The sequence below is a fragment of the Chanodichthys erythropterus genome, chromosome 20, assembly GCF_024489055.1.
Source record: "Chanodichthys erythropterus isolate Z2021 chromosome 20, ASM2448905v1, whole genome shotgun sequence".
Lineage (NCBI taxonomy): Eukaryota > Metazoa > Chordata > Actinopteri > Cypriniformes > Xenocyprididae > Chanodichthys > Chanodichthys erythropterus.
In genome coordinates, this window is record NC_090240.1 from 21,634,408 (window position 1) to 21,648,334 (window position 13,927).

Genomic DNA, 13,927 nt, shown 5'->3' on the forward strand with positions numbered 1-13,927 from the left:
CTGAAAAAAACAAACAAAAAAAAAACAAAAAAAAAACATTCAGCTTTAGAAATACCAAAAAGCTAAAACATACTTTGAGAATAATGTTGAAAGGCAACTTGAGCACATTACCTGGGTTGGAAGAGTCAGGTACTTTCCCAGGTCCAACACCTGCTCTACCAGGACTCTGGGGAAAAGCCACCTCATAAGAACTTGGCATTCGTATTTGCAGCAGTTGGGCAACAGTCAACATCACTGTGTTGAGATTCTGTTGAAAAGAAAACAAAACAGTACTTAAACTTTGTCACATGAAATTGCCCAGTAAATTTGAGGTTATGGATGGGTTAAGACATTAAAAGAGTTAAATACCTTTGCTGCAGCTGATGAAAGCATGAAGGTTACAGACACTTCATTGCTTTTAGTTTTGTCCCACTGGCTAGATGAGGCTACAACTTTTCCATCCACTGACTCGAAGGGTTTTGTCTCTGAGAAACCTGTGTATTAGGTGAGGTCAGTCAATCATAAAAGATTCAAGCAAACAAATTAATATCATTTCCAAACAGTGACACATACTGGGGATGGCAGAACGAGGAATAATGGGGATAACAGGAGAGATGGCCCTCTCAACCTCCTCCTCTTTGGGATCCAATAGATGGGGGAAGCGTGTTGTCTCATCACCTAGTTGGCTTTCAGGTGAGGATGCAGGCACAATGCTATCTGGAGCATCACTGTCATCATCGCTCTCCATCCTGAGTTGAAAGAATCCATTAGTGCGCTGACATATGCAGAAGTTTATGATTAGTTGTTCATACTGTATTATATTTGGCAATTTACCGTATATCTTCGTTTTGGTTGTGAGGTGGAGTGGGGAGAGCTGCTAGTATGTCTACACTCTTTACTTCCTCTGGAACAGAACCTTCAATACAAGATTTAAATTTTAGGACTCTGTGCAAAAACTGTAAAGTCATACTGGCTCACTAATGAATCTGAATCAATGTACCGTCTTACCCATGGTATCTTCTGACGCCTCTGTCTCTTTTTGACTTTCTGCTATTTCCTCTACAGGTGTCACTCCATTTAGAAGTTTGTGCTGCACCGAAGGTGGAGGAGTTGGGGGAAGTGATGATGGTGGAGTTGGAGGATTGCTGAGGTTGTTCTAAAGGAAAAAGCAGCAAAGATCATTTAAAAAATATGGAGATGTAAGTGTAATTAAGTGAAATTACTGTAAAAGGACTGGAAAAGTGTTGCAGTTGTTGCAATCTGGTTTCATCTTAAGAACTTGCAACAATTTTTGGAATTGCTAGAATGAGGAATACACACACCAATCCAGTCTTCTGTAGAGTACATGGTTAAACTGAAAATACCAAACGATAGTGTACCTTTGTAAGAAGCTGGGAATAGTAGTCTGGAATATTGTCCAGCATAGCATTTCCAAATGAGCCTTTCAACTGGGTCTTGGCATTGGCTGGGCTGCTGCCAAAGGGAGCAAACAAATCCAGACTAGCAGTAATGGAGGGCTCCATCAAAGGAAGAAGAGAAAGCCCCTGTAGGTCAACCATAATTGAACAATGATTTAATATCATGACATTAATCCAAAATGTTCATAGCCATGCATTACTCAAAACAGGATGCAAAGATTCAAAAATGTAATGCCACATACCTGTTTCAGCTGCTTCATTATTGCCTCAGTTTTTCCAACTTCTTCTTTTTTAGTTTTCTTTCTAGAGTTTGGCCCACGCTCTCCAGCTTTTGTAGTACGTTTGGCCTTGACTATTGGAGTTCTCTTTGTGAGTGACTGCAGATCCTAAAAATAGTATCAGATAAGTATTAGATGCTCAAGTTCATAAAATATTTGCATAATGAAAGGACTTCCTTGGCCTACCTCCATATTGCGTGGAGTTCCTTGAAGCTTTTGCTCCAGCATTGCTAGCTTGCTATTGATGTGACCATTTATCTCATTATGAATACCATCTGAAGGCCTTTGAGATGCCAGTTGTAAGTTTTTGGTTCGAAGGAGTTTCTGTAGTAGCTGTTGGCCAGTCTCTGTCCTTTGAATTTGGGATCCAAGATCTCCTGCTTGATTTCTAGGGCCCAGAGCAGAGTTCGAAATAGCAGTGGCACTGACTGTCTCTCCAGAAATTTCTCTCTTTATGCCATCAGAATGGGCCTCTACACTACCTCCTGTGTCACACTGGATTTCACGTGGTTCCTGTTTGATGTTTTGCAGCGTCATCTTGCACATTTCATTGGGCAATGGCTGAGACATATGACCCTCAGATACTTGGGCAGTAGTTGGTGTTTGGTGTGGGTTGGGTGCTGACTGAGGAGATGGACCATTGAGTGTTAAAGAAGCAGAAAGAGCTTCAGTATTGGGACTCTGAGTCTTCATATTTGGAGATCTCAGAGGTGAAGCGACTGATCCCCCTGTCTGGCTAAAGGGGCTACCCTTTCCTACAATACCATCTGGCCTTGAAGGCGAAGACAAGTGACTGGAGAGTGACAGGTTGCCTGTCTCAGGTTTATTTAAAGACGCTGGGCTTGAACCAGGTTCTGGAACAGAGGATCCTGCAGGTGAACCTGCATGAGAAGGAGAGGCTTGAAAGGGGCTCAGTGCTGTCGCCACATGGGACTGTTGTTGCTGAAGATGCTGTGGTCCTGGTGGAGTCTGAGACATTCTCATAAGCCTTTGCTGATTAGAAAGCGGGCTTCCAGGAGAACCCTGACCCACTAACTGGCGAGGAGACATTGGTCTAGCCATATGTCCAGGTGCTGTGGCACGTACCTGACCCAGTACTGTCCTGGGCACTTGACCTCTCATCATCTGATGATGATGTAGTTGTTGCTGTTGCAACATCTGCTGCTGCTGCTGGGCACTATTAATGTACTGAGGCAAAGGTCCTTGAGAAGGCTGTTGCATAGCCCCGGCAACACCTTGATGAAACTGTGTTGCCATACCAGATGGTTGTCCCATTGCTCCAGATTGCTGTTGAGGGCCAGCTGGACCGTGTTTGCCTGCCAATCCAAAGCGGTGCTGCTGTTGTTGTGTTTCAAGACCTGGAAGCCGTGGACCAACTGGTGGCCCCTGTGGGACCTGGGGACGCATTTGTCCCTGTGCCTGACCCTGCATTCTTAGCATCTGGCCTTGTTGTAGCTGTCGCTGGGCAATCATTGCCTGAATTTGCTGCAACTGTTGGCTGGGAGTCAGGTGACGCAGTTGGGGGTTCTGCGCAATGAAGGCCTGAATGTTAATAGGGGCACGTATTGGCCCTGCAGAAGCACCAGGCCTTGGAGTCATCATCATCTGCTGGCCTCTAGGAATGCCCATCTGTTGAGTCAGTAGAGCTTGCTGCTGTTGATTTGTAATGCCAGTCATTGTAGTTTGTGCCTGACCACTATTTTGGCCAAGCACATCTTGCGGTTGTTGTGCAGCAATCTGACCAGCTTGCTGCTGGGCCATAAAGCACATTTGCTGATCTTCCTGTTTTATTTGTATGGTGTTCTGGGTCTGAAGTCCAAGTTGCATCTGTTGCTGTGGTTGTACTTTAAGATGTGTTCCAGTCTGCTGGTTGCCTACAAAACCATGTTGTTCAGTTGTTTGAGGCTGTGCTGTTGGTTGTTGACCCAGAAAAGCATGTGGTTGCTGGGGTTGTCCAACAACACAATGCTGATCTCCACTGGCTCCCTGTTGTTGCATCTGAAGTGGTGTAGGAGGTCCACCTTGTTGGGGGGGTGTTTTCGGACTAAGTATTCCTCCATCTTTATGGGCAGGATTCTGAAGATCTTGGACACCTTGTTGCAAGCTCTCAGCAACTCCTTGGGTACTCCCTGATGGTGGAGTTTCTAAAGCTCTTTGTGGCTCAGAGGGACCAGCCTGTGGCGGTTGTTTCAATTGTGAGATTTGTTGCTGTTGAAGTTGAGCAAGGTTTTTCTGCTGCTGCTGTGACATGAGCATGCGCTGAGCCATTATACTCTGCTGTTGAGGTGTGAGCTGGGCTGGTGGGCCCCTAACAACATGCTGATCCATCAAACCCTGAGGTCTCTGAAGCTGCTGAACAATTTGTTGATTACCAACCATACCCTGTGGTTGGCCTGCCAGCATATTTGCAGTTTGGGTCATTGGCTGGCCCATGACATTATGTTGTGTCTGCCCAATAGCTTGGTTCCCCATCATACCTGGAGTCGTCTGAATTAAACCCTGCCGATTTTGCTGGTTATTAATTATTCCTTGTTGTAAGTTTGGTTGCTGCTGCCCCATATTGCCCATTAAAACTTGGGCTGGCTGGTTGCCTATGGCTCCAGGCTGCTGGTTCATTACACCAGGTTGCTGAGGTTGATGTGACATAGGCTGCTGCCCCATCATCAACTGTTGTTGTTGCTGCTGCTGCTGCATTTTTTGGACCATTTGCATTCTATGCTGCAACTGTCGCTCCTGTAGAACTCTTGGATCTGGTCCTTGTGCTCCAGGGCCTTGTGGGAAAAAACCAGGAGGTGGGACTGGTTGCACAGTGCCAGCTGCAAGTGGGAGAGAAGGCTGGGCTCCACTAAAGGGTTGCATTTGTGGCATTCTAATTGGCATAGCTCCTTGAGGCATCCCTGCTTGAGGCATCCCTCCAGGTGGTTGACCAATAATTGGTCCTCCTTGTTGGCCAATCATTATTTGTCCAGGTATCTTGGAAAGCATGTGGGGCGCCTGTGTAGAGGGCCCAGGAGCTAGTATGGAAGACCCTTGCTGATGCTGCTGTTGCTTACTTCGGTACTCTGCAATAAGATTGGTGTGCTCCTTCTGCTGTTTACGTACCTAGAAAAGAAAATTTCAATGTTATGAACTGGATGACTTTAAAGACAACAAAATCTTTCTAATTTGTTTGTAAAAAGATATTTTTCATACCTGGTCCAATTGTTTCTGGATTTTACTCTGTTCCTCAGTGACCAGTTTAAGCTTTTCAGCATCTGCTTCTGCAAATTCACGCCCAGCTTTCTTTGCAGTGCGCTGCTTGGCACACAGAGCTTTACGGGATTTGCGATGTGCTCCAATTTGCTCTTCTAAAAACTTCAACTGCATTTGCAGCAACTGCTGGGTGTGCACCAGCCATTCTTCATATTGGTGCTGCTCAGCATCATCTGTTATGAGTGTGATAGGCCAAGAACATTAAAAGCATGAACTGAACTGTCTATAACCTGAATGCACAATGTGTGCCTATGTACTTTGCACAATTTGTATATTTTCCATAATGCAACAAATATAGTGAGATTTCCATGTTATCAACTAATTCTTAACTTGTCAAATGAGTTAAATTAGAATGTCCATTGTAATGTCTGATTGTTTTCTGCATTGCCAAAATCATGACTTTAAATTTGTGCTTACACAGGGAACATAATATCATAAAGGAAAGGGTAACAAGTATTTTTGCTGCAAAAATAGAAATGTAAAACATACTGATGATGCCAAATTGTGGAGGATTCGGTCTAGTTTGAACCTGGTTGCTGCCTTCTCCATCCTGAAATAGAAGGATTATGTTTAAGATACTATATTAAATTATTAAAATAAATTTGAACTACACACACACAAAAAAAAACCTACCTTGGAAGACCCAGGTGCAAGCGGAGCCTGGGAATCCTCATTTCCAGGGGCTGAAGTTAACCTCTGAGCCAAAAGAGATACTTGTTGCCTAAAGTTAAATAAAATTGAAACTGAATATGAAACAGAACTGAAAGGGGTAATTCCATGAAAATGTCAACCAGCAAATTGTTTAGCAAGGAATAAAACCCATACTTAATTATTAATTTAGATGTATATTACGGTATTAAAGAGCTATAACTGATTTAAGGAAATCAAAATGTATAATGCATAATGTATCCACCACATGAGGTATATACCATGAGGTGTTATTCAAATTATACAAAACAATTTGAGAGCCAATCTTTTTACTTTCTATGACTCTTACAGTGGTGTGAAAAAGTGTTGGCCCCCTTCCTGATTTTTTTTTTTTTTTTTTTTTTGCAAGTTTGTCACACTTTAATGTTTCAGATCAAACTAATTTAAATATTAAATCAAAGATAACACAAGTAAACACAACATGCAGTTTTTAAATGAAGGTTATTATTAAGGGAAAACAAAATTCAAACCTACATGGCCCTGTGTGAAAAAGTGCTTGCCCCCTAAACCCAATAACTGGTTGTGCCACCCTTAGCAGCAACAACTGCAATGAAGCATTTGTGATAACTTGCAATTAGTCTGTTACAGCACTGTGGAGGAATTTTGGCCCACTCATCTTTGCAGAATTGTTGCAATTCAGCCACATTGGAGGATTTGAGCATGAACCGCCTTTTTAAGGATAAGGATTGAGGTCAGGACTTTGACTAGGCCACTCCAAAGTCTTCATTTTGTTTTTCTCCGGCCATTCAGAGATGGACTTGCTGTGTGTTTTGGATCATTGTCCCGCTGCAGTTCGCTTCAGCTTGAGGTCACGAACAGATGGCTGGACATTGTCCTTCAGGATTTTTTGGTAGACAGCAGAATTCATGGTTCTATTTATCACAGCAAGTCTTCCAGGTCCATCACACTACTACCACAATATTTTACTGTTGGTATTACTTTTACGCCAGATATAATGGGACACACACCTTCCAAAAAGTTCAAGTATTTTTCGAGTATTTTCCCAAAAGTCTTGGGGATCATTAAGATGTTTTCTGGCAAAACTGAGATGAGCCTTTACGTTCTTTTTGCTCAGCAGTGGTTTTTGTCTTGGAACTCTGCCATGCAGGCCATTTTTGCCAGTCTCTTTCTTATGGTGGAGTCATGAATACTGACCTTAACTGAGGCAAATGAGGCCTGCAGTTCTTTGGATGTTGTTGTGGGGTCTTTTGTGACCTCTTGGATGAGTCGTCGCTGGCTCTTGGGGTAATTTTGGTCAGGACAACCACTTTTTCACACAGGGCCATGTGGGTTTGGATTTTGTTTTTCTTTCATAATAAAAACCATTTAAAAAAAAAAAACTGTTGTATTTACTTGTGTTATCTTTGATTAATATTTAAATTTGTTTGATGATCTGAAACATTAAAGTGTGACAAACATGCAAAAAAATAAAAAAAATCAGGAAGGGGGCCAACACTTTTTCACACCACTGTTTATAATTGTGCATTTCAAAGTGTATTGCATCTCTCAAAATGTAAATTTGTCACATGTCTAACAATTTCCTGATTTAAAATCTTGCCTAAAACGTAATTTTTCCTGATACCTGGACTATCTACTGATCAACAATACCCAAGTGTCTTAATAAAGACAAAAAGAATACCTATTTATTCCAGGTGGTACACCCATTGGATCTTGAGCCAACACCCTCTTAATTCCTTTCAACGCAACCATTTTAGCCTTCGCAATAGGATCCATTATGTCATCTGTCATGAATTTATCCAGCTCTGAGAAAAGATATTTCCAAAAACAAATTAATTTTTCGGATAATAGAAAATGAGAATTAACATTTGATGGAGCTCATTTCAACATACCTTTATCTGGGAAAAAGTTGCTGGCCAAGTTTTGCTGTTTAACTATATGTGGAGGTGGTGCTGTCTGTTGCTGAGGAGTAATACCAGGATGAATTCTGCCGGGCTGTCCACCTCGTAAAATGCCTTGCTGCTGTCCCATTGCTGCATGGGGAGGTGAAGGAATTGCAGCACCAATTAACCTCTGCTGCTGTTGTGGTAACACATGAGGTGGCCTAGCCACCATACCTGCTTGAGGCACAATGCCCTGTGATGGATGGTGGTGCTGTGGCATCATAATTTGATTTGGCCCCTGAGGAGGCTGTTGCTGATTCTGAATGCTGTGAAGTTGACTACCAATCCCTCCCTGTAGAGCACTTAAATGCTGCTGCTGTTGTTGTTTCTGAAGCTCCTTCTTTTCATGCTCTAAAAGATCTTGTATTAATAAAGGTAGTTCACTTGCTTCCAGTGAGCTTTCTACTTTGTCTAAATCTTCCGCTGTAGAGTGGTGGCCAGCATCTGGCAACCCAAGTGGATCATTACCCAGGTCTGGATGTGGTGCAGCTGGTGGAAAAGACAGTGTATCTGCTTGGCTGGGAAGGGGAAAAGGTATACCACCTAAACGGACGGTGTTCAAAGAAGCAGTTGCAGTCTCTGGTTGATTAGAGGCTTTTGTTCCACTGAGCAAAACCGACACAGTTTCACTGAGATCATCTTTAACCGAAGCTTGTCCTGACTGTGGTTGTTCAACCAATCCCTTGTCTTCAAGTTTTACAGAGGACAGTCTAATAGCATCAGATGACTCTACTTTTGGAGTATTGGTAGCAGACGAACTCTCAGTCTTTAAAGGTGGTTGAGTGGTAGTTGTGCGCGTGTCCTGGCAAGCTAAATCCACTCTTGGTTTCTCTTCAACCTTGATTTCTACATTAGCAGAAGACCCTGAAGGTCCTTCCCCCTCTGCTTCCACAAGTCGTAACTGGTCAGAAAAAACATCTTTGGGATCACCCTGATCAAGCTCAGGGTCAGTGTATGCCAGCAAATCAAATTCATCACTGTTGAGCAGATCATCCAAATGAGGATCATTGGTCTCAAGATTGTCGAGGTTTCCCAAATCATCATCACCTTTATCAGGATCAAGGTCAAGAGTAGCAAGATCATCATCCTCCACTCCAGTTTCTGCCACTGTATCACCCAGCCCTTTGGAAGCAAAGGCATCCTCTAGGTCAGACTCAGGTAGGTCAACTGGATTTACAACAGTCTGTTGACCTACAATTGTACTTGTTTGAGGAAGCTGTTGAGAAGTAGTGTGAGAAATGGGCGTTTTAGGTGTAGTAGTTGGCACCTGCTGCGGCTGTAGTTGAGATTGAGGAGGGGGTACATTGCTTTGTTGTTGCATTAATAAGTCCATGCCACCCTGCTGCAGCCCAAGTCTAGGATCACGCATCCCCTCCGCTGAAGCATCGAGAGATGGTGGCAAGTTCTGCTGAACAAAAGCAGCATTCATTTCCTGCTGTGGAAGAAACATGCGTGGTCTGGGTATAGACGCCCTTTGCATAAACTGAGGACCCAGTGGCATCCTCTGGGAATTATGCCTCAACTCTATAAACTGAGGTGGTGCTCCGGAAACATGGCTTTGTACAGCCTCTGCGCCAGTGCCTGTAACCCCTGTCAAAGGATTAGGGATGTTCTGCATGGACTGCATGTTGAGAGAATTGTTGATGGGAGTATTAAGGTGCTGCCTGGGAACGGCTTCGATCATAGATGGTTGTGGGAACCTCCGTGGAGCACCTTGGTTTTGCCACTGTGCAGGAAATGGTGGGCGAGGATACATCCCCTGAGAAATATTGGGCCCAGCTTGCCTACATAAAAAGTGCAGATTATAAAAAGCTAATTGTAAAAGTAACATTTATAAGGACTGTGTAAAACCAAAACCAGTTGTATTTCTTCAGCTCATTGTACCTTAATGCACTGGGCTCCATAGTTGCTGGTGTCCCAGGAGGAGGTGGGCGGCAAAGCTTTTCATCCACTGTTCCCATTGGCATCCTGCTGCCAAGTGCTGCCTGAGCAACCACAGCTCTGTCCTGATGGATGTAAGGTGATGTTATGCCAACTAACAAAATACTTTTGGCTGTTTGAGCTGCACAATCAATCGAAATAAAACTGCAATCACGTATGGCATAGTGCGGTTATCAAATCACAAAGAATGCGATTTAGTTGGATAAATATAAATAAATGCGGCTCCAAAAACTCATCGCTACATGTGCTCTGAGATTGGGTCAATTTAAGTGTGCATTTGGGAATGCAACATGTGGCAACCATGTTCCCAAACTTGAAATGAGAAGCTCCAACTATTGTCAACAAAAGAAGCTTTAAGGGCTTCCTGCAGTTTTTTGCCCAAAAAAAAAAAAGCTTGTGTGGTTTAATGTTTAAAAGTGAAGGAATTTCAATATTAGTATTGTAATTTTACAGTTCTATTAAAATATGTATTTTTTTAAATAATATTTAGATATTATTAATTTCTATTAGTAATAATATAGTTTTTTTAGTCATGCTGTTATGTAACACTGTTTTGGGCCAAATTAAGCAGCCCTAAAAAATGCACAGAAAACTGGAGCTTAGTTTACAGTTTCATCAGATTCATTAAATAACTTGCAATATTAAATCACTATCAATACCTGAGGGTAAGGAGGTGGTGCTCGCTGGCTTTTGTCTTGCTGAAAGGCCGGCATTTCCCCACTTGGCCAATTCTGAGCAGGATTACTCACCACAGGTGATTCCTTCTCTTGGCGAAGTGAGTTTCTCTGCATTTTTTGTCTTATCAAAAACTCTCTTAATCGCTGCCTCTGTGGTACATAAAACAAAAAAGTAAAATTCAAATATACTTAATTCTACCCAAAACTCTGTAAATTTGAAAGTCTAATTGGTGTTTACTTTACCTGTCTGTGCTTTTCTAACTCGGATGGACTAAGGCTCATGAGAGCTGGATCCTGTCCAGCTGACAGGTCTGACATATCCTGCGTCCCTGGCATGTTGGGTAAATGTGGAGCATCTGTTGGCCGCACAGTTGTTTCTTGGTTTCCAGGTTGAAGTGCTATTCTTGAGTTAAAATCAGCACCCACTGGTTGCTTCAGGGATTGTGGCTGCTGGAGATGGACCTGAGCTTGCTGAGTAGTCATCATCTGCTGCTGGCCAACTACTTGTTGTTGGCCCATTTGAATCCCTACACCAGGACTGCAGCTGAAAGCAGGGGGTTTTCCAGAGAGCGGATCTGCTACTGAGGGTGAGCAGGGGGGTTGCTGGTTATGATGAGGTGAGCCTCTATAGGGGGAGTTACCTTCTGGTGCTACAGAAGATGGGCGAGGGGGTTTATGCAGTGAGGCAAAGGGATCTCTGGACTGAGGTCGTGAAGGTGGGCGGGAGTAAGGGTCAGGCGACTGGAAGCGTGGAGTGGCTGGCGACTGCACAGAATGCATATCATTGGAAATAGCTCCTGGTGTGAGAGGCGACTGAGAACTTCCTTGTGACTGAGGACTGGAAGGCAATCTTGAATATGTTTCTTGCTGAGGTGCAGGAAGCCTTTGGGGTACAGGAGAGGAGCCATCGCCTGACTGAGGTCGCGGTGTGAGAGGAGGCTGGGTGTAAGGGTCAGAGAACGTGGAGGGAGACTGGCGGTAGCTCTCAAGAGGATGATTAGGAGAGGCACCTGGAGGGTGTGAAACAGACAAGCCACCTGCATCCCCCTGATGCATACGAGGTGTCATGGGGGCTTTGAATAACCCATCTCCAGAGTCCAAACTAGCAGGAGAACCAGAGCTTAGGTCTTGTCTGCCAAAAGAAGAACGTGGAGATGGGGCATTAAATTCTGCCCTATTTGGGCCCACCCCTGCAGGTGAAGAAGCTATTGCAGATGGAGATGAAGCATGATCTTGTCTGGCATGCTGGCCACGATAAGGATCGCCACACTGTGTTGTATGAGGTGGTGAGAACATCTGCGAATCTCCAGGTCCACCAGGCCTAGGTCGAGGACTCTCCGGTGGACCTAAGGCCTCCTGAGAGGGCTGCTGAGGTTTGGGGATCTGCTGTTGTGATCTAAAAAATGGGTCAACCTGCTGGGCCCTACGAGGAGTCCCTGGTTGCATGTCAAGGGAGCCGAAACTGGCTGGCCGTCCCTGAGTAGCACCCTGTGAGCCAGGCATAGAATATCCTGAGGAAGAGGCTGGCAAGGGGCTGGAAGAAGGCTGCGAGTAAGGGGTAGATGGCTGAGACTGAAGGTGCGGAGACTGAGAGGGAAGTTTAGAAAATGGGTCCGTCTGCAAATCAGCTGAGCATGGAGTTTTGAGGGGTCCATCGGGAAAAAAGGCTGAGGATGCAGAGTCTGGAGCATGGGGGTAAGGACTCTCAGCAGAGCTTGGCTGGGAGGAAGTGGATACAGAGCCTGAGGGTGGGGGAATTTGGAGGTGCAGATTGGGGCGCTCCCCTTTAATACGGCCAGGCTCAGTTTTGATAGGCCGACATACTTGACTCTCTGCCTGCTGTTGAGAAAAATAAAGAAAAATGTTTACAAATACAATGCAAACACATCAAATGATTTTAAATGCACTGAATAAGATGGTCACATACCTTCTGTGCCTTGTTTATTCTCTGAGCAGCCCTATTATCTTTGGCCTTTTGCTGAATGGATAAGGGACAAGTGGTAAACAAATGGAAGAACAAGAGACAGTACTTTAAAATTAAGTTACAGGTTCAAACCAGCACCTACCAGATAAGGAACCTTGTCTGCAGCTGAAACCTTCCGCCAAATCTTCATTATTTGTTTGCAACGACTTGCCCAGTCTATGGAAAAAAGGAAATAATGAAGCAGGCCTAACAAATCTCTAGCCATGTAAGCCCTCCATTTTTTTAAGTTAAAGTGGAATTTGCAGGTACACATTCAAAAGTCAGTGTAATACTAACCAGGGTAGTCCTGTTTGAGACTAGGGAAGTTCATGTTAGCATATAATACAGGAGAGATGGTAGATAGATTTCCCAATTCCTCATCTTTCTCCCAACGCTGCAGACTGCGCTGATTATAGGAGAGGCCATCACCTTCCTGTTCAGTAGGCGTTGGAGGAGTAGAAGGGGTGGCTGGAGTGGATGGTGTTGCCCATGGACTTTCCTCATCCTGGTCTGGACTGAAAAGACCACCTCGATCACTGGAGATGAGAAACAAAGTACATTTAAAGGAGGTGAAATCCATAAGGGGACAAAAGGGAGAAGGCAAAGAAAAAAGCTTACCGTATGTCGAAAAACGGGGACTGGGAGAGACCTGAAAAAGAGTCCATCATACCAGTTGAGGGGAGTGCACCAGATAAGGAAGCACCTGTAGTTAAATCATGGTGATTTTTTTTTAAGTGTATACATGTATAACAAATCTAACTTATATAACATCCTGTGTGAAAAAAATATGAAAATAATTTCATATATAAAATTCTGCCCATACCTGGAAGGAGGTTTCTTTGAGGGAAACCACTTTGATTTGAATCACTCTCCTGAACAGGCTTAATGCTAGGCTGCAGCGGCCCACTCACAGAACTACCCTCAGTGGGTCCAAGTACTTTGCGGAAGAACTGCTCAGAATCCTGACTTTCTAGTCCCAGAGGGAGATCTGGTGGGTGAAAGGGTGGTCTTTTGAGTAATACAACCGTTCATGACACCAGGTACCTCACTTTTTTTCTTGAAAAAAGTATTTACCTTCATTCTTCTGTATGTCAGACCCTTGTGCACCTCCTGAGCTCTGATCCGTGTTGGAAACTTGCCCAATTGCTCCTGGCCCTACTGCTAAAAAATGTCATGCAAATAAAATATTATGTTAAGACAACATTCACAAAAAAACAAACTAATACTTCAGCTTTGAAAATCCTACCTGCTCGATCAACTGGAGGCTTAGATCCTTCAACCTCTTGCTTTAGCTCCATAGGAAGGCCAGTTGGCCTTACTGTGGACTCAGCTGTAAGAACAAAATTCAACAGATGTTTAAATTTATGCCACAACTAACTTTATTACTCTCAAACACTAGCATTGACGTAGTGCCTTACCTGGTTCTGAGGCTGTATTTCTGGCCCCATTTCCAGGGAGAGGAGGTCTCAGAATGCCCTGCGTATGTCTTTGGGGTGGAGGAGCAAGAAAAGCTCTTTTACTCTGATCAAGCAATGTCTTGCCAAAGAAAGCCTCCTGTAGGTATGCAGGAAACATGTCCTCCAACTTGCTCTTTTTTCTGCCCCTGCGCTTTTTGGCTTGCTCACCCTCTCCCTCTGCTGTCTTTGCCTCTGGGACATCAAGAGGTATATCAGGATGAGGTCCTACATGAATAAAAACTGACTGTTAAAATAACTGAGTTATATGAATGTGTTGAATGCTTTGAGATCCTAAAAGATGTTGAGGCTAAAAAAAACAAAACAAACCCAAGCAGTTAAGGCAGTTGCACCCA

General features: G+C 43.8%; 1 protein-coding gene across 8 annotated transcripts in view; it reads right to left on the reverse strand.

The window, feature by feature from the left end:
• The window catches only part of kmt2d (lysine (K)-specific methyltransferase 2D), a 38,330-nt gene that overhangs the window by 6,905 nt on the left and 17,498 nt on the right, over positions 1–13,927 (reverse strand). For 6 of the 8 annotated variants that reach the window (XM_067372050.1, XM_067372054.1, XM_067372051.1 and 3 more), the window contains exons 23-46: positions 13,536–13,799; positions 13,364–13,447; positions 13,192–13,278; positions 12,941–13,105; positions 12,736–12,820; positions 12,415–12,653; positions 12,221–12,294; positions 12,082–12,132; positions 10,398–11,993; positions 10,137–10,304; positions 9,421–9,542; positions 7,486–9,320; positions 7,275–7,398; positions 5,561–5,648; positions 5,417–5,477; positions 4,868–5,100; positions 1,862–4,777; positions 1,640–1,783; positions 1,359–1,523; positions 988–1,135; positions 814–895; positions 553–728; positions 349–473; positions 112–247 (exon numbers count right to left, since the gene is read on the reverse strand). In XM_067372050.1, the coding sequence (XP_067228151.1) occupies positions 112–247; positions 349–473; positions 553–728; positions 814–895; positions 988–1,135; positions 1,359–1,523; positions 1,640–1,783; positions 1,862–4,777; positions 4,868–5,100; positions 5,417–5,477; positions 5,561–5,648; positions 7,275–7,398; positions 7,486–9,320; positions 9,421–9,542; positions 10,137–10,304; positions 10,398–11,993; positions 12,082–12,132; positions 12,221–12,294; positions 12,415–12,653; positions 12,736–12,820; positions 12,941–13,105; positions 13,192–13,278; positions 13,364–13,447; positions 13,536–13,799 (9,168 nt within the window). The remainder of the gene's footprint in view (positions 1–111; positions 248–348; positions 474–552; positions 729–813; positions 896–987; positions 1,136–1,358; positions 1,524–1,639; positions 1,784–1,861; positions 4,778–4,867; positions 5,101–5,416; positions 5,478–5,560; positions 5,649–7,274; positions 7,399–7,485; positions 9,321–9,420; positions 9,543–10,136; positions 10,305–10,397; positions 11,994–12,081; positions 12,133–12,220; positions 12,295–12,414; positions 12,654–12,735; positions 12,821–12,940; positions 13,106–13,191; positions 13,279–13,363; positions 13,448–13,535; positions 13,800–13,927) is intronic. The other 2 variants (XM_067372052.1, XM_067372055.1) reach the window with 2 other exon arrangements.